Source organism: Rhinopithecus bieti, unplaced genomic scaffold (genome assembly GCF_001698545.2).
Source record: "Rhinopithecus bieti isolate Rb0 unplaced genomic scaffold, ASM169854v2 scaffold_60, whole genome shotgun sequence".
Classification (NCBI taxonomy): Eukaryota; Metazoa; Chordata; class Mammalia; order Primates; family Cercopithecidae; genus Rhinopithecus; species Rhinopithecus bieti.
In genome coordinates, this window is record NW_016803192.1 from 822,270 (window position 1) to 842,881 (window position 20,612).

The 20,612-nt window shown below is 37.1% G+C and overlaps 1 protein-coding gene across 9 annotated transcripts in view; it reads right to left on the minus strand.

The window, feature by feature from the left end:
* RBMS3 (RNA binding motif single stranded interacting protein 3) overlaps positions 1 to 20,612 on the minus strand; it is a 763,768-nt gene that overhangs the window by 606,003 nt on the left and 137,153 nt on the right. For 5 of the 9 annotated variants that reach the window (XM_017868350.1, XM_017868345.1, XM_017868326.1 and 2 more), the window contains exon 2: positions 3,085 to 3,257. In XM_017868350.1, coding sequence (XP_017723839.1) covers positions 3,085 to 3,257 — 173 coding nt within the window. The remainder of the gene's footprint in view (positions 1 to 3,084; positions 3,258 to 20,612) is intronic. The other 4 variants (XM_017868338.1, XM_017868353.1, XM_017868366.1 and 1 more) reach the window with 1 other exon arrangement.

The following is a 20,612-nucleotide window of genomic DNA, read 5'->3' on the forward strand; positions in this document are numbered from 1 at the left end:
GAGAGAGAGAGAGAGAGGGAGAGAGAGAGAGAGAGAGAGAGGGAGAGAGAGAGAGAAACAAGGTTTTACAAATGACCGACATTGGTCTCTTACTAAAGGTTTTTTCAGCCATCAGGTCATACCCATGAAGCTGAATAAATTCTGACTGTGCCCCCACCAACACTGCATGAGGGGATTGGAGAGAGATATAAAATGTGATCTTGAGTAAGTTTTGCAGCTAAATAATGAGGTCCTCAATCAAATATCAAAATTTTAGAATGAAAAAGACATAAAAGATTGTTGAGTTCAAATCCATTATATTGTATATGGGGGAAACCAAAGTTAAGAGGCAGCAAGTCATTACTCTAAGGCCACAGACTCACTTGATAGCACAGCCAAGATTGAAAGATAGATCTCACAATGCACAGTTATTTCCACCACATTATGTTGCCCAATCACATCGGTTCTTTAAGATTGTCCAGGCAAAAGAATCTAAGCAATAAACCCCAGTTCTAGATCACTGAAGTAACAGGAGAACCCACAAACATTTGTACAATAACAATAAATGGGCCAGATCTTATTAGTGGACAAATATTAATATGAACAAGTAACTATTATCCTCTGTTCACTTAATATTCTTTATCAAATGCACATAAAAACATTAACAAAACTTGTTCCCTCAATAACAATGTTTCTGTGTTATCACATCTCTTCTCTGAGTTAAAAATGGCAATGTAGGCTTTTAAGTAATAATTTCCATTTACAAAATTCTGGCACTTCTATGCAGAAATGGATATTGACACAGCAATTCATAGCATGATGCTACATCAGTGGTGTGTTCATACAGCAGCTCTTCAATAAAATAAAATTTAAAAGCTCTGATTTGCAGGATGTGCTGATTCCTGTGTTATAAATACTCCCACAAGGGCCAATTTCATGCTACCAAGTCTGTAACAGATTGCTCACAAAATTCTTGAATATTTAACAATTAGCTCAAGTGTGTTAGTCAGAGGCAGCTCCAGCACACTGCTGATACTACAAGTAAACACAGAAATAATAAAAACCAACCCAGTCTTTTAAGAAAGAGGAAACTGAGGCTTAGAGGGAGGAAGTGATTTGCCTCAAGATTACACAGTGGTTGAGCAGGTTTTAACACTCAAAATTCCATCGCAACTACCCTCATCAGTTAGTGAAACTTTATACAATAGAAATAGTTGGTGGTCTTCAAGACTGTTGAGAGAAGTGCTTCACAAAAGATCAACAACACTAAATAAAGATCCTGTTTGAAATACATATTCTTGGGCTCTACCCCAGACCTAGTGAAACATAATTGCTTGGGCCCAGACATCTGTGTGTCACCCGGCTCTCCAAGTGGTAAAGAGCAGCAAGAAAGAACCTTTCCCTAATAGCTACCTTTAAAAAAAAATGAGTTTCAAATATAAATCAAGAACAATAGCTATTTTTCTTTTTACTTCATCCGAACCTTCTATCATGAAGTCTGCAATCTTTCACATTTTCAAAGACCTTGCTTTTCAAAATAGAGTTTAGATTTTTTAAACAACAAAAGAAGTTGAGTTATTTATCTTCTGATTCTCAACCTCAATATTCTATAGGCCAAAATCTAACGTATATTTGTATGTCTGAGCTCTGGCACATTTAACATTTTTTGAATAAATCAAAAAATATATATATTTATCTTTTAAGGTTCTTCCCTTTTTCACAAATCGAGGCACTCAATAGTAACAGGGCACTTCCACCCTAATCTATCTACTGTTTTGTCAAACAATTAGATAGTTACGTATTTGTATGTTGGTTTATCTGCCACTTTCCGTTATGTTGATATGTACTCCCAATCTTAAAATCTAGAACAAAGGCAAATAAATACTGTCTGCTTTGTTTTCCTCTTTCAATATTTTAGAGGTCAGAACATTTACAAAATAAATATCCTCATGGCTTTTAAAAGCATTGCAAAAAAGAAAATAACAATTGAGTAATAGTTTTTTAAACTTTAAAAATACACAGCTAAGTCACAATCAAATGACAAATATATGTTCTAATTTTATTGTGAAAATAATCAGATACTAACCCAAAAATACAGCTCTGTTACCCAAGCTGTAGTGCAGTGGCGCAATCTGGGCTCACTGTAAGCTCCGCCTCCTGGGTTGACGCCATTCTCCTGCCTCAGCCTCCCGAGTAGCTAAGACTACAGGCTCCCGCCACCACGCCTGGCTAATTTTTTGTATTTTCAGTAGAGATGGGGTTTCACTGTGTTAGCCAGGATGGTCTCGATCTCCTGACCTTGTGATCCGCCCACCTCGGCCTCCCAAAGTGCAAGGATTACAGGCGTGAGCCACCACACCTGGCCAAGTCTATGATTCATTATTCATTATTAATTTTATGGGAAAGTGAACTTAAATACGTTTTTATTTGCACAGACATAAGAGAACTAATGACTTAAATGTTGGTAGATAATAGATTCATGAAAACATTATTGAAGAGGATTTAATAATTTCCAAGCTTCCAAGCAAATATAAGACTACTCAGTGAGTGTGGTCCTTAGTCTTGGTAGGAGATGGTTTCACTGGACTAGGCAGTAGATGTTTTCAAGGAAACTAGAAGATTAGTCTTATGCCTCTCCAAATACATGATCTTGGCTGAACGTACATTTACCAAGCACTAGCCAGAAAAGCTTTGTAACACAAGAGGTAATCCTGAAATCTACCACTTCTGAGTTTTTGAGATTCCCTTCACTAATACTTCTCAAGAAAATCCGTTTATTTCATGAGACTCATCAATGACACCACTGGCCACATGGTTTGACAATGTAACTCTATTACTGATCTTCATCTTGCAGGTCAAATATCTGTGAATCAGCCAGCATTTCCATGTATATCTGCTCGAGAACTTCACTCAACAACAAAACGTAAACAAATTCCACTCCCAAAAATAAACTAGCATTGAGTCTCAAATTTAAGTCCTGTTTGTAAAGAAGAGTATTCCTCACTGAGACACCAGTGGATAAGTACATTGACTGCAATAACACATCCTGCCCACCAAGGCAAGTATGTGAGTGAGAAACAGCACAGGCAGCAGAAGGACACTTACGGTTGGCACAGCTTGATTAGGTCCTGGTCAGTGGTGCCTGGTGGGAGGCCTCGAATGTACAGGTTGGTTTTACTCAACTGTTCCCCGCTGCTGTTGTTGCTGCTGTTGTTGCTGCTGCTGTTTGTGCTGGGGCTGGGAGGAGCCATGGGGTGGGGAGCTGGTGCATAGGACTGCTGGAAACAGAAAAAGCTGTTACTGGAAAAACAAAAGCCAGCACCTATTCACAGGCCAGCAGCACAACTCGAAAGCAATGTAAGCTATGTGTCCTCTCCAATACACACACATACACACACACACACATTTATATCACTACTCTCTGTTGCATTCGAGAATATCATTTGCTTCCCCCGCCCTGGCCCTCTGTTCAGATCATCATAAGTCAACCATAAAAGGGACAAAAAGCAGTTACCAGGTGCTCCTGGCAGTAGCATATGGCATTTGAACTTGTCTCTGACTACAGTGACTCTCCTTAGCCTGGGAAAGCAGCACATCTTCCTCCCTAATAAAATAAAACCGTCACTTTTGGCAATAAACTCTGACCCTAGCTTCCCTTTAATACCCAAGCATCTTTGGTTTCCCTCTATAACTTTGTTCCCTCCTTTCTCCAAAGAAACTGGCTCCTATTGTTTTCCACAACATTACTGTTCAGCACAATTCCTGATACAAAGAAAGCATTCCTATAAATAGTGATTCTATGGATGACTGAATGAATGAATCCATCTTAGCTCTTTCTCACATTCCCAGAATTGTTTCTTTACCTTGAATGTTCCTTGTTTGCAAGATGGGGCTACCATTCTATCCTTACCTTCAAGATCCTCTTTAAATTACTCTAATCCAGGATCTCAACCTAGGCGCTATGAACCATCTGGACAGGATAATTCTTTGTTTTGGGCACTGTCCTTGTTCATTGTAGGAGGTTTAGTAGCATCGTTAGCCTCTATCTCCCCGATTCTAGTAGCGCCCATTCCCCAGAAGCGATCACCAAAAAATATTCCCAGACATTGCCAAATGCTCCCTGGTGCTGGTAGAAATCTCCCCGTGGGAGAACCACTGTTTTAATTCATTACATTATTATATGGCAAAATTAAAATGATAAAATGACTTCCAGAAAATTGGAATACACGATGTGAGGGTTTTAAAAATTATACATACCAGAATTTATAGATATATTTACTAATTATGCTTATTCCTTTCTTTATACAGGCATACCTTCAAAACTTCTCGACTAATGCTAACTGTCTAGGTTGAGGCCCTGCTGTGCCTCTTCTTGGCTCTGTGACCTTTAAGTGGTACCTTAACCTCTCTGAGAAGTAGCATTCTCATTAATATGAAGGAGATAATAACGGTACTCCCTTAAGTTATAAGATTTTTTTTCAAAAAGTTGAGTTAGTGCAAACAAAATGGTTCCTAGAAATTAGTAAGTGTACAATATGAGTAAGAATAACAATAATGTTAATATTTGTGGTTTGTATCTGTCTTGTGGTAGTATCAACCTATATAACTACCCCAAATTTTCTCAGTTGTTACCCCAAGTGCTACCCCAAAATAAAATAAGCACATTCATCAAGATTCCAGGGGGGAAACTTTGGGCTGGGTTCTAATCTGAAGATGAAGAGTCTTTAGCTATTTTATCAGAGTTGGAAGGTATGTATTTATCAAACAGCATATTTTTGGAACATTAGCAAGTAAGTATTCAGATGAGGTTAAACTATAATACCTTTCGTGCCATGGCATAAAGGTAAGGAATAATATAATCTGAGGGAAAAAAATGTACTTTGTGTCTCTACAGTTTCAGTCTTAAAAAAAAACCTCAAGAAACATATTCAACATGAAAAGAATATGTCTTTTCATTCCAAAACTTGTGCTGCTGACAAAATTGACAGGCCTGTTGGGTCTGGGTAAATAATGAGATATCCTGGAAATAGAGCTGACTGTGGCCTTAATCACAGACAGCTGAACTTTCTAGGTAGAATTCGGCAGTGGCTTCCCACCAAACTCATTAAAAAGTCCTAAAAGCGCCACGTGATTTTTTATCAGACTTTTTCTCCAATCACTTCTTAGACCAGACACTGTGGTACTCCCAACTTTTCACCCTTCCCATTCTCAGCCATACTCTACTCGGCTGGCTCTAATCCATCCTTCTGATTTCAAATTTAGTATCATCCTACAACACTCTGGTATTTTCCTCCAAAGCTTTCAGCATATTTGGTCTTATTTAATTATTTTTGGCTTATTTAATGCCTGTCTCTAGCACCAATCTGTGTGCTTCCTGCGAGCAGGGAATGTGTCAAACCCATACATGATTAGCACCTAGCCTAGCGCCTGATATACAGTAGGTGCTTGAGAAATATTTAGGCTATAATACATATAATAAAAAATGGAATAAAGGCAGCACTTAGCATATAGAGTAAAGAAGGCCAAGTTTTAGCAGTACCCAGCTTCGTTTGTTGCAATAGTAATCTGTTTCACACCTTCCAGGATTTTAAATGTGGTCAGTCCCTATTCCCCACTGTCTATAAGACAATGTGCTTTAGATTCAGTATATCAAATGCAACTCACTGCACCTGTTCTCTCATTCCCAATTCCCCACACCAGCCACCCAATACAATTACCCCATGTCTTTCAGTGTTGCTGTTGTTCTGCCAGTCTCCATGCTAGAAAACTTGGTGTTAGCTTTATCTGCTTCTTAATTCTAAATCTCAGAATACAGTCAGCCACCAAAATCTTGGACAGCCTCCAGGAAACACCATTTTCTCTGAATTCCCATTTTTTCCCTCAGCCAGAGTCTGTACCATCTCATATGCAGTGGGCTTCATGCTTTCTATCATGTTTCATCTTCTATGCCCCTTATTCATTGGGAAGGCAGGGTAGGTTGGGGATAAGAAAATTGTCCAGACTGGGCATTATGGTTCACACCTGTAATCGTAGCACTTTGGGAGGCTGAGATGGGTGAACTGCTTGAGCCCAGGAGCTCGAGACCAGTCTGGACAACATGGAAAAACCCCATCTCTACAAAAAACACAAAAATTAAGTAGGTGTGGTGCCATGTATCTGTGGTCTCAGCTATCCAGGAGGCTGAGGTGGGAGGTTCACTTGAACCCTGGAGGCTGAGGCTGCAATGAGCCATGATGGCGCCACTGCACTCCAGCCTGGGCAACAGAGCAAGACCCAGTCTCAGAAAAAAATAAAATAAAAATAAAAAAGAAAGAAAATTGTGCAATGCAAACACACCTTGACCAATAGATAAGAAATGTGGAAGTGAAAGAGTAGACATGACAGGAGCAAAACCCAAAGCCTCCAGATTTCTTCTTTGAAATAAACATTTTTCAGCTGGGCGCGGTGGCTCACGCCTGTAATCCCAGCACTTTGGGAGGCTAAGGAGGGCGGATCACAAGGTCAGGAGATCAAGACCATCCTGGCCAACATAGGGAAACCCCATCTCTACTAAAAATACAAAAATTAGCTAGGCATGGTGGTACGTGCCTGTAATCCCAGCTACTCGGGAGGCTGAGGCAGAAGAATCGCTTGAACCCGGGAGTCAGAGGTTGCAGCGAGCCGAGATCGTGCCACTGTACTACAGCCAGGTGACAGAGCGAGACTTTGTCAAAAAAAAAAAAAGAGAGAGAGAAAAGAAAGAAAAAGAAAGAAAGAGAGAGAGAGAGAGAGAGAGAAGAAAGAAAGAAAAGAAGAAGAAAGAGAAGATAAGCAAAGAAAGAAAAGGAAACCGCGAAAGCAAAAGAAGGTTAAAGGAAAAGAAGACGAAGAAAGAAAGAAGAAAGAAAGAAGAGAGAGAGCAGGAGAAAAAAAGGGAGGAGGAAGCAAGAAGGAAGGAAGGAAGGAAGGAAGAAGAAGAAGGAAGGAAGAAAAAGATTTTTTATCAACTATTCTTTAGAATTACTTTATATTCAACATTTTTCATGGGTAGAATTTTTTTAAATACGAAAATTACACCGGGAGAAACCTTCTTTTCCTGGATATTTGGATTAAATACAATATATTCATTGCTTTTTGATATTTAATATCTACATAAAGCTTAAGTTTCTTAGCTAGCATGAAAAACTATGACTTATTTCCTGACATAAAGTATTCTGTTTAGCTTCTTAGAATCCTCACAAAACTTAAGCTCTACCTCTTTTACAAGTCCTGCACACAGTAGGTGTTCAGTACATGCTTGCCAAAGTGGCTTCCTGGTGTATCTCATAATGGGTCAGATGGGATTTCTCTTTACTTCACTTATATGCCTTATTCTCTTAAAATTCCCAGGGCCTTTTTAAAGCTGTTTGCTACCACTTTCACATCCCCTCTCTCCAAATTCTTTGAATTCCATTCTGTGCTCAGGCTTTTCAAAATGAGACTTTGTTTAAAGCAGTTTTTCCCATTGCATAGCCTTTAAAACCACCAGGGAGCCAGAAAAATGTCTCCCGCTTTATGTATCACGGATTAGAAGGACCAGTTCAGACTGAGTCCTTGACTAATCAAATAAGAAAGCACCAGCTACAGGATGATCAATATGTGTTTACTTAGTTCTTTTCCCCCCCAGGGCTCTTTGTGAGCATTTCCATAACCAGAACACCATTTAGTAAATTGCATGATGCCTAAAACAATAAATGTGTCCTCCAAAAGACCCAGCAAATTCACTGGGAAAAAAATTAACAAAATAGTCAAAAGCCAATTGAAGTTGGGATAAGGATCGGGAACTTATGTGCGCTGAGGTGAGATACGTAATTTATACTTAGGAGTGGAAGCACCAGACTTGTGGAGAAAGAATGTATTTCAGAAGCTTTCTGAACAAAATACAAAAAGACAGTTTTCTTTGTCATATCCTTGTTTGCAAATTCTAGAAATTCTGCTGAAAGTGGTCGATGTTCTCAGTGTTAATGAACCAATCAATCCGCAGATTTTAACACCCAGTGTGGGAACTCTTCCTTATCTTCAGTATTTCATTTATCTGTTGACGACGCACTGATTGATTCAGGTAGCAGTCAGCATTATAAATCATTCTTTGGTTTTAAGAATTATAAATTCCTTCCTCTCCACCCATTTTCCAAATACACATCCTTTCATCAACGAAATGTTGGCAGAAAGTTCCTAGAATGCCTGACAAATGCACAGACCTAAATGAATTAATTTGTGAAAAGCAAAAGCGATTTTGTATGTTCTTGCTGCCAAAGACATATGACCAAAGAACAGTACCTTAAAAAACAAATAAATAAATAAAAGAAGTGTCAATGATCTCTAGGGGTTAATGGGTCACAGCAGCCACTTTACTGATTAAAGTGGCTCTGCTTCATTTCTCAATTCTTTGTCTTTAGAGGGATTTGGAATTTTATCATTGATTAGCTTTTAAATCATTTTGGAGCACTGAGGAAGGGATTTTAAAATGTTAGTAAAGAAAAATATTTTCCGGCCGATAAAATTGACTTTGCTATATTGCTCAGAGTCACACTTTAGAAATCCTATTTAGGAGTAGAGAGTGTTTACGGTCCGGGGTTACTGAACACTGTACCACTGCGCTATAACAGGGCAAGGGGTTGCTATGAATTTGCAGTGTCAGCTTAGAAGCGGTGGAAATGGCACATTCAGAAGGGGATTTTGGATGACACTCTGATTGAAGAAGAGAGATAGAGGATTTCTCTTGCAGCTGCATATGCTTGGTTAGTATGCAGATTTTTCTTAGATGTTTATTCATTGTAGCTTTGCTGGAAGGTTCTGTTAGGGATTATGGAATAGGGTCTAAAGCACCTCAGCCACATATTAGGGATGCTATCTCAGAGGATCAGTGCTAATGTCTTCTTTAGGAAAAGAAATAAGATGAATTGGCATCCATTGTAAAACATGCTATTCCTAAAACAGTAATCCTAATAATTACAGGTAGCATCTGTTTGTGCTTGCTAAGCATTTTATACGCTATCTTCACAACAGCACAATGAGGCAAATAATATTTTTTCTCATTTTACAAATGAGGAAACTGAGGCACAAAAAGTGTAAATGACCTTCTCAAGGTCACACAGCTGGAGCCCAACTTGAGGCCAGGGACTCTGACTCCAGAAGCCATGCAGTCTCCCACAACACTGCAGAACTTCAGCTCTTAATTAGATGGACACCAATAAACATAAACACTTCCTTGAAGTAAACAATGGAGGATGACGTTCTGGCAAAAGCTCTGGAGCGTCTAAGTATCAGCAGGAGGGAAGGAATGATGATGATAAAGAGCAGACAGTCAAGATGAAGGTTAACAGGCTCTTTTTCTCTATCAGAATTTAAATGAAGTCCATCTTAAAATTTAATTTCAAAGGGGAAGTGACCATCAGAACCAAGCATGTTATGAGTTTTTCAAATAATGTCAAACAAGTGGGTTCATTTGTCAAGATTCATGGTTTGTTATTTAAGAACAAGAAAATGAACTGGCTTGTAGATCATCTTAAACAGCTGGTTCATTTAGTGTGCTTTGTTAACATGCCTCGTTTTTCAAGTTTGAAAAGTGAATCAACTGGGTCCTCCTACATTTGTAAAATGTGTGGTTTGGGTATACAGGTTTGGAGAAAGGTTAGTTGTGTTTTCTTCTTTTTTTTTTTTTTTTTAACAGAAAGCATTTGGGACATTCAATAAGTGTTGCTCACACATCAATAGAGTAAAACAAATTATTTAACAATCTTCTTTCATACAATATCAAACTATATTTGATGAACACTTGTCTGCAGGTGGGGTTGTAGTGAATATATATGAGCCAGATAATTTTAAACCTTAGTTCCATACTTTGGCAACACTCACATTTTGGACAAGGTAATTCTGTCCTTTAGGGAGCTGTCCTGTACATGGTAACATATTTTATAGCATTCCTGTCCTCTCCCTACTAGATGCTAGTTGCACTGCTGTCTCCCAAACTTGTGACAATCAAATATGTCTCCAGATACTGCCAAATGTCCCCCTGTAGGGTTGGGAAATCTCTTCCAGTTGAGAATCACTATTTTAAGTAGACCCAGACCCTCTTCTTGAAAGGCTAATACAGTACCCCTCACAGAACGATACTAACTCAATGGCCTAAAAACCATAAACAAAACGTTACCACCAAACCAAAGTTCAGCTTCGCATGGCATTCACCCCCTCCAATATACTTACTTCCACCATCTGCAACCAAGATGTCAGTATGCCACATTTCATTTGCAGCAGACTAAGTCTGAAACATACTTCTCCTTCTGATTGAAAACATAACTCTTTACAAAGAGAATTTTAAATATTTTTTGCATGCAATCCCCCTTGGCTGGGAATCACAGAGCTCTGATGCCAAACTGCAGTCAGTTCTATTGCCGGCATCTGGTTGCTGGCAGGATCCTGAGGCAGTTGGTCTGGTGGTTTTGGAGTAGCCTTGGACTCCATCACACAACAGTCTGTTCTGCTGATGGTCTCCCCAATTTGTTTTTATTCATCTCCTATGCAATAGAATTTGTACTCTTTTTATCCACTCAAGGGTAAAGCCCTGGATAAAATCTCCCAAGGGACTGACATGCCAACCCTTTTACTATCCAAAAATGAATACAAACTACATTATTGTCTTAAATCATACATTATTTAGCTTGCACGTACACATGTAATCCATTGCTCGCTGGAAAACACTGCTGCAGGCTATTGGATTCATCTCCTTGACAGTGTAATTTCCACATAACCTTGATTCTTCAGACCTCTCCTCTAGTGTGAACACAACATGAGAGAGTGGACATGGTAAGAACTGTGGCAGTCACTAGTGTGTCTATAATAGCCTTAAATGAGGGTGAATATGAATATTCTCTGTGCAAGTAATAACAAATGTAGCTAAATTAATATCTAAGGTAAGCCATGCAATTATAGTCATGGTTTCACGAACCACATACATTATGGCTTTGCAATTTTATGCTAGGCAATTGTCTTTCCATTATCTAGAATACAAGCATAGTAAACAATTGTTTCAATTATGTCTTTTAAAACAGTTTGGTGAAAATCTGTCCTACTTCTCTTTTCCTACCCGAAGCTCAGATATGGAAATAAGCAATAAAAGACAAAACTCCTCATGAAAGGCAATCATTTGAATATTCTCTATCAACTGGCCTAGGTAATAGCTGCTGTCAACAGTGGTAACACGATGCTTAAGAGCTTCAGACTGCCCACTACGAATCCAGCTCCACCACTAACTAGGCACTTAAACCTCTTGTCATGAGTGAAAGAGGAATTATGATTATTTCACTTCATTGGAGTGTTGTGAAGCTAAAATGTATAAATGGTGTCAAATGTTTAGCACAGGACCTGGCACAGAGCCAATATTCAGTAATTTTTTCTTGTTTTCTCATCATTACCATTGTCATTATCATCACCAAGAGGCAGATCCACAATATGAGCATTGCTTTCTCAGTTCTAGTTGGAGTAATTCAGCTTGAAGGGGGTGCTATAAGAGCCAGTGATTTTTTAAACATGAAAGCCACTATTCTTGAAATGAAATTATGTCATTAGAACGGTGGTTTGCCATTTTCATCAAGAACTAAGCTGTGATGAAACAATCATTGTGGATGGAATGGCTAATTTGTTTCAAAGTATTTACAAATCACTACTGAGTTTTTATTAAAATTCTGTTAGAATGGGATTCACTTTTGCTCTAAATGTTAGTTTTTGAAAACCTCAGCAGATTGCATAATCACACATTGCTCTGTGCTATTTACAAATAGGTTTACTTTAAAGTCATTGAATTCCATTCAGAGGCTTAAATATTAAATGACATTTTAAAATTAATGGTACTTGGAAACACAAATTAACTAGTTATTGTTCAGTTCAAGCACCTATAAACAAATTTGATTAATAAATTTATAAGCTAGCAAAGAGTGGTTGCTATAAATGACATCAATGGAGTTTTATAAAGATTCTCAGTTTTTCAAATGCCAATGCCATCTGGTCTTTGCCCAATTCTTCTTTTAATTTGACTAACTTTTATCTCTTTAAATACAAACAAACAAAATTAACATATATTCAGACATTGCAATGCTTATGGCATTAGTTTAAAAAGTCAAGTGTATATCTTGAAAATAACCCAAAATGCTCAGGACTCCAATATTGATAATGGTTGGTTCCTTATGGGATAATGAGACATGATGTGTTCCCCAGCTGGAGATTACAGTATTAGCTACACTATGAAAAATAATTGTTAGAATCAGAGCATTCCCCAAAAATACTGAAAGTGACCATAATGGAATATCTGCTTTGTTTGTCCAAGGAATACCTAGAGATCAACCCAAATGCCTGCTTTCGTGATGAACTAGAATCAGTGGGCAATGAGTGAAAACCCAGAACAGGTCACCAGAAACTCTTTATGGAGATTTCTGGCTAGCCAACCATGTCAATGTCAAATGCAATCAGAGATAAAGAGGTCTTCGGAAATGTACAATTATGCTTAGCGTAACATTCTTACACTTAATAAGAAAGACGTATTTGCCTAATTTTTTAGTTTAGTTTTCCTCCTGTAGTCTCTATTTTTTTTTTTTTTTTTTTCCTGAGACAGAATCTTGCTCTGTCACCAAGGCTGGAGTGCAGTGGCATGATCTCGGCATCTCGGCTCACTGAAACCTCCATCACCCTGGTTCCAGCAATTCCCCTCTCTCAGCCTCCATAGAAGCTGGGATTACAGGTGCACCCCACCACACCCAGGTAATTTTTTTGTATTTTTAGTAGAGATGGGGTTTTTCCTAATTTTGTGTCTTACATAATATTATGTTTCACAGTCTAATACTCTATTTCCCTAAAATTACAATTAGTAATATTGCCAACAACTAAAATTCCCCTAGCTTTTTTTGAGACAAAATCTCACTCTGCTGCCCAGGCTGGAGTGCAGTGGTGCAATCTAGCCTCACTGCAACCTCCGTCTCCTGCGTTCAAGTAATTCTCTTGCCTCAGCCTCCCAACTAACTGGGACTGCAGGCGGGTGCCACCACATCTGGCTACTTTTAAAATTTATTTATTTTGGTATTTTAGTAGAGACAGGGTTTCACTGTGTTAGCCAGGATGGTCTCAATCTCCTAACCTTGTAATCTGCCCACCTCAGCCTCCCAAAGTGCTGGGATTACAGGTGTAAGACACCACGCTCAGCCTCCCCTAGCTTTTTTTAAATGTATACCCTCCTAAATAGAAAGGAGACCAATGGATGTAGCTTAAAGAGCACCAACATAAAATATGCAGTGATAATACTTTATTGCAACTAAAATAACTCTTTCAAAGTTTCCTCCAGTTATGAAAGTCATGGCTTCAGAAAATAATGAGGCATTTTCCCTTTTAATTGACTAGTTTCCATATTAACCAATCATATTACTGATTTGGCTACTGGTAGCAAAGGGATGATAGAAATAACACACTTTGTTCCCCATTACATAAAACAAAAATTACTGTCAGTAATGGAAATATAATCAGAACACATATCAGAACATAGTATCAGGGTTTTTTTTGATACACCAAATATTTTTGTCCAATTAAATCAGAACTTTGCTTTTCTGAAAGTGAATCTATGTTGACACAGGAGCAATTCAATAATAGCACAAATAGCATATACAATCCTTATACCAGTCCTCATCCTAGCTCCATAATGTGTCCAGCCTACACGTATCCCTGTTTCCTTTTACTTCCCAGTATTCACCATTCAAACCACACCATAGTCACATCTACATCTACACCATAATATGTTATCTTCTCTGCATCTGAAATGCCTGGGCTGTACTCCTGTATCTGATTCTATGGTGACTTAATATTTATCTTACAAACCGGGAAAATGTGCGAGCAAAAGGGGAACATTAGTAATTAAACCAGGACACAAGGAATAATTGAGGCTGTCTGAAGCAAATCAGGATGTATGGTCACCCTGTAATTACTTTCTGCTTATCCAAATCCCACATATTCCTCAAGGATCACCTAAAATTATACCCATTCAGGACATATTCCTTTTATTACTTTAGAGCTATTTCATTTCCATACTTTTTCAGTTTCTACTTCATCAATATCTACAAAAGATTATAAAATAAGAATAGCAATGGCTAAAGTTTATTGAGCATACATTATATTCCAGGCACAATTCTAAGAGCTTTATGCTCATTGATTTATTTTCTGATCTCAGAACTCTTGGAGGTAAGAACTGTTATTATCTCTACGTTGAAGAAGAGAACACTGAGAATTAGGTATGTTAAATGACTTCTCAAGGTTGTTCAGCTGCTCAGCATCATACCCAGGACCTGAAGCTAGGCAGTCTTCACTTCGGTTAACTCCAGGTTTAAATCCAGCTATGTACAGTCCAATCTAACAGTCATTAGCAGCAAGCAGCTATTTAAATTCACATGTAATTAATTAAAATTAACTTAAATTTAAAAATGTATTTCTTCAGTTGCACTAGTTACATTTCAAATGCTGAAAAACATATGTGGGTACTGACTGCTGTATCTGACAGGTAGACACAGAACATGGTCATCATCACAGAAAGTTCTACTGGACAATGCTAATGTGTATCATTCTTATATACAAGGTATAATCTCCCATACTATGTGCTGATGAAATAATGGTCACAGTTTCTATGCTATGCTACTATTTACAGGAATGTATTAAAATGTAATTAAAGGTTCTACTAAAAGGTTCTCCTTTTAGTAGAAACCGTATTCAAGTTTCCTCCCACACTCAAGAAGTAGGTTTATATTTTGGCATATAAAACCTATCTTTCAACACATACCTGCCATGACCAAACATGCACATTATTAAAAGATTTGTAGGGAGTAAAAATATAATTTGAGAGGAAAAGGTGTATTTTATCTTTTTAATCAATAACCGAACTTTCATCTAAACTGTAAAATTGCTAAATACCAAGAAAAGATAGAAATTAAGGTTTGTTGTAGGTACAGAGTAAATGTGTCTCTTTTTGGCAGACAAGCTTCCTTCCTGGGGCCCTCGGCATTTTCAATACCATATAGTCTACTTTACCTGCCATCCCCAAAGAGAAACCAACCCCGCAACCCTGCCATCCTCCCTGTAACATACATGCAACCAATTTTATTTCTGTCTAAACAGGACCAAAGCAAAAAAAAGGAGAAGGTTTTCTTACAGTGAATTACCAGGGTGATTCAACAATTTCATAAACAATAACCTATATTCCACGGCATAAAATAGTTTTGTTGTTTGATGAGCCAATTCATTCGTATTTTATTGATGTAGCAAAATTAAATGTGAACAGAACCTAGGCCTTTAAAGTCCTAAATCTAGGAAATGTGAACTATAAAACATAGTAATTTCCTCAAGAAGACAATGTTAGAGCACAGATCAAAAATGTGACAGAAATTAATACATGTAAAGTAATTGCTTCATTATAAAAATTGAAATAAGCACTTGCACAGATAATTTTCTATAAATACATTTTCAAAATTTATTATGTTTGGGGCTGTGAGGTGGTAACTATGAGAATAAATTAATGTTCAAGTTTAAGAAAAAACCTCATGATAAAATGAATATTAGGCAATTTATACTATTATCAAATTTATTATAATTTTTATAATAAGAAACTTATAAAATATTTAAACAAACTTCTATTGCTCATAATTATAAACCTCTATGAGGACTCCCATTTTCAGTATATTTTAAGTCAATCCACCTCCCATTTTCAGTATATTTTAAGTCAATCCACCTCAAACCTTAGCGATTCTCTCAAAAGAATATAGGCACGTCCAATTCCAGATGCATCTTTTCTTTTTTGTGTGATTATTACTGGAGATTCTTTTATTTTATTTTATTTATTTATTTATTTTGCCTGGTGATATTCTACATAAGAGAAGGAACTATCCCCAGTGATAAGATAGTCCTGCTTTTTCTTCTCCAAATTGCTATTGTCCTTCTTTAAAGAAATAATTGAGCTTCAGAGATTGGCAGTTAAAGGGCATTTGCCCTTCACTGGTATACTCTTTATAGGCTTGGAAGAAGAAAGGAACATTATTGTCATTGTATAGTGACTAAGAACATAGATCCTGAAGACACACAACCCAGGCTCAAATATTGCTTTACCTCTATTGCCACCTCTTTTGTCTCAGTCTCCTCATCTGAAAAAATTGAAATAATAACTACTTCGGAACATTGTTAAACATTTCAAATGAGTGACTGTGTGTAAAGCACTGAGAATAAAACCTGGCACACAGCATTCTATAGGTGCTAGCTATTATCACATAAATCCTAAAGCATTTTTATAATATCCATTGTTTTAATAAACAGTAATGTTCTTTTGGTTAACAGGTATATTGGTTTGTTGACTGATCTAGCCAACTCTGGCTTGCCTGGTTTCAAATCTCATGATACAAAGTAAAATATCCATTGATGCTTGTCAAAAAGAAATTATCTAGATTGTAAGTTAAAGAATGTCCTTCTTTAATGGGACATTAGGTTTAGTTAGTATTATTCTAGCTACTAAGAGTAGCTACTGATAGTAGCTAGAACGCTCTCAGATAAGCTGATGACAAGTCTCTCAGAAGAATTTTTTAAGATAAATAAAAACTTTGATAAGGGAAGTCATTCTTAGAATACACAGATTCTGAGAAAATTGTGTATAAAAATTGTAAAAGTACTAATTAAAATAAGACATATCTTACTGTCAGTGGAAAAAACTTATAGGTTAAATAACACACCAACTACTAAATATCCATGCACTTAATTAAAAGGAGTTTTATACACAGGAAATAAACTATACTAATTTCATGGCTCCTAACACTAAAAATAATTAGATTTAAAAAAAATTGTTCCCCTGCAAGAATATTTTGTGGGTAAACAATGGCTTAAATTGTTTTTTTCAGTTTAATTATCTCCTTAATTTCTAACAAGTCATAAGATAGATGCTCTAGGGTAGCTGAAGCAAATAGTCCATAGCATAAGAATGGGATAGTAATACATTTATACATTCCAGAGTACTTTCTTACACATCTCCAATATTCAGAGGATGTTTTTGTTTTGTTTTTGCTTTGGTTGAAGAATACTATGTAAAACTTGGCAAATAGTGATAACAGCCTTTTCTTTTCTTTCTTTCTTTCTTTTTTTTTCTTTTGAGATGGAGTCTTGCTCTCTCGCCCAGGCTGTAGTGCAGTGGCGCGATCTTGGCTGCAAGCTCCGCCTCCCGGGTTCACGCCATTCTCCTGCCTCAGCCTCCCGAGTAGCTGGGACTAGAGGTGCCCGCCACCACGTCCGGCTAATTTTTTTTTTTTTTTTTTTTTTTTTTGTATTTTTAGTATAGACAGGGATTCACTGTGTTAGCCAGGATGGTCTCGATCTCCTGACCTCATGATCCACCTGCCTTGGCCTTCCAAAGTGCTGGGATTACAGGCGTGAGCCACCGTGCCCGACAGATAACAGCCTTTTCTAAAGTACAATCACTAAAATAAAGAGTGTGCTAGGAGTGATAATTTATTTGCTTCCCCTAAAGAAGCCTCAGCCCTTGCTCTATGCACTAAAAAGCAAATTGCATGGAGTGGGGAATCAAAACAGAAAACTATTCACAATTAGTGGTGTGCAACTATTCCGAAACTCTGAGAGAAAAAAACAGGGAAAAAGCCCTGATTTATAGCTATGCTGATTTTTTTTTTTTTTTTTTTAACGTAAGTGCACGGCTGATTTTTACCTTTAAGCAGTCTAACAACTGGGTCACATCATTTCCGGGATAACAATCAGCTCTTACAAGTGGTCCTAGCCAGCTCTAGAATCCCACCAAATCCCATCAGGATGTGACCTTAGGCGAAATGCTATGCAACTGCCCAACATCCTAAACGATATACACAGATGAATGGAATTACAAGAATGAATAATAAAGAAGCAACTAGGAATATCTTGGGGGAAAAGAAGAAGATTTATTGATGACCCTGGCTCAGCTACTAGGACCAGAAGGCACCATGAGAGAATATGTGGGCAGAATGCACAGGCTGAGTTAGTAAGTTTCCATGACATAACAGAGGAATAGTACAGGAAACATGAAAATTTCTCGAAGAAAGGTGGAACTCAAAGAGAACGTCCTCATTTACCAGCCAACAGAGAACTCCCCACAATTAACGTATCTTTACTAACATCATTTCTTGCTTTACAAATACTCAGGGTCTACTTTAAGCTTTCAGAGGGCAGACCAATAATGCCATAAAATTGACTACATCTTAAGCAGAATGAAAACAGAGACACCAAATGTAAGAAGCTAAACTGAGACAGCATCCATCGTCAAAGCAAAAAGTATAGCAGGAACTACAATAGTAATGATACAAACTGCCTTCTTAAAATCATGTTGGTAGTGGTGTAAGTATTGCGTAAATTCTGGAAATGGGTCTTAATAATAGCTTGTGAAATTCAAAATTTTAATAAGCAACATTTATATATTAGTCTACACACAAACTTACATATATATCGCTCTCCCCTTCTACCTATAGCCAACATCATATGGAACCCAACACTTTGACGAATAATGGATAATTGATCTGCCTAAGTTTACAAAGCATGTACACTGCAGTGAAGCAGCCTAGAATTACAACTTATTATATTACCATATTACTATGTATTACATTATGATAATGATAGTTTTATAAGTAGAGAAAATATTTTTATCTGTAGATCAACTTCCTAAGGCTACTGGCATTAAGAATTTCCATCCAGAATTTTGACTTGAAGAAGAGATCTAATTAGAGAAAAGTTATGATAATATAACAAAGACCAACGATTTATAATTCTCAGATAACTGATAAAAAATTAACCTACACTATAACGTGTGTAAAATAGAACAGATAATTAGAATTCATCAGATAAATTCAATGATATTATAATAATAAATGTTATTATGAGAAAATATTTTAAAGATTAAAATATATCCAGTGACAATTACTGCTTAAAGTCCTAAGGTAATGAAAGTAGAACAGTTTATACAGATGGGGTTAATACAGAGTTCTCTGCACACAGCACAGCATAGAAAGAAAAGAAAAGATAAATAGATAAACTTGGAATACTGAAATATGGTCTATACTTACCTGTACTATGAGTATAGGAGATTGCTTCTTGGCCTTTTGACTAAGATCAAGCATAGAGTACAGGAAAAAATGGCACCTGCATCCAATGCTAATTCTTGTGAAAATGTCCAGTTATTTCACTGTAAACTATATTCTTTATAATAATGGAAAACACATTTTACTACCCAGAGTGACAGTTTTCAGTACCACAATGAATAGAATGATAGAATGGTCTAGTTTTATAACTGGAGTTCTCAAATATAATAAATGTAATCAGTTTGACTGCTTTTCCTTGTGGTTTACAGTTAATTGGAGAAAACTGCTTTAGTAACAATACAGATAAAAATAAAATGAGAAAAGGACTAACAACATAGGACTTTTGCTATTAGCATGGTGACTTTTACTCAGATGAATTAAGGTCCATCAGTAGACTCATATGTAAGACTTTTTTTAGCAAAGGAATATTTTTCACCCAATGAAAACAGGCACCCTCTAGAGTTATGTCCTTATTTCAGCAGAGGAAAGCAAAGATTCTCAAAGTATACACTATATCACAGAGACAGAGCTCTTTTTTAATGCCTAAATCCTCCTGGTTTAGTCATGCAGAAGAGTGAGATTCTATCACACCCACTGTTGGCCAAGAAGCACTTTTTGGAGTATTACAATATTCTGCAACATTGACTGTCTATTCATCCTGAATCTGGCTATGCTATGTGCAAAGGCATATTTCCTTTTATTTATTTGGATCCCACTGGTCATTAATTTTCTTTAGTACTGAGGCTTCTGACAAAGTCAGTTAGTGTCATATGTTAGCCATTTCAGAAAGAGAGACAAATAGACACACCTCTAATTTTGGCCACCGGTTTCTATCCTGGACTCAATTTACAATTTTGTGCAATGACACAGATTGTAACAAAAAAGAATATTAAGCACTTACTTTCTTCTTGATTAGAAGACTGAGAAAGGCATGACCTAGTGTGTTCCATTTACTTTGAACTACTTATCACATCCTAGCAGGTCAAATAATCACTTGTTTATGAATGGAAAGAAAGTGAAAGTTATGTTTGTAGCTGATATGCTAGTTCTAGTGACCAATCAATATCTCACCCCTGCCTCATGATATAAATTATTTTTGATTGAAGACACAAAGGGGGAAAAGTAGAAAAATAATCACTGACACTATAATTTTGCTGATTATACAAGCTTAAATTCCAATGGTTGGTGTTCCTGTTAGTCAAGAACACATCTTTTTTTTTTTTTTTTCATATACTTTAAGTTCTAGGGTACATGTGCATAACGTGCAGGTTTGTTACATATGTATATTTGTACCATGTTGGTGTGCTGCACCCATCAACTCGTCAGCACCCATCAATTCATCATTTATATCATATATAACTCCCCGATGCAATCCCTCCCCCCTCCCCCCTCCCCATGATAGGCCCCAGTGTGTGATGTTCCCCTTCCCGAGTCCAAGTGATCTCATTGTTCAGTTCCCACCTATGAGTGAGAACATGCGGTGTTTGGTTTTCT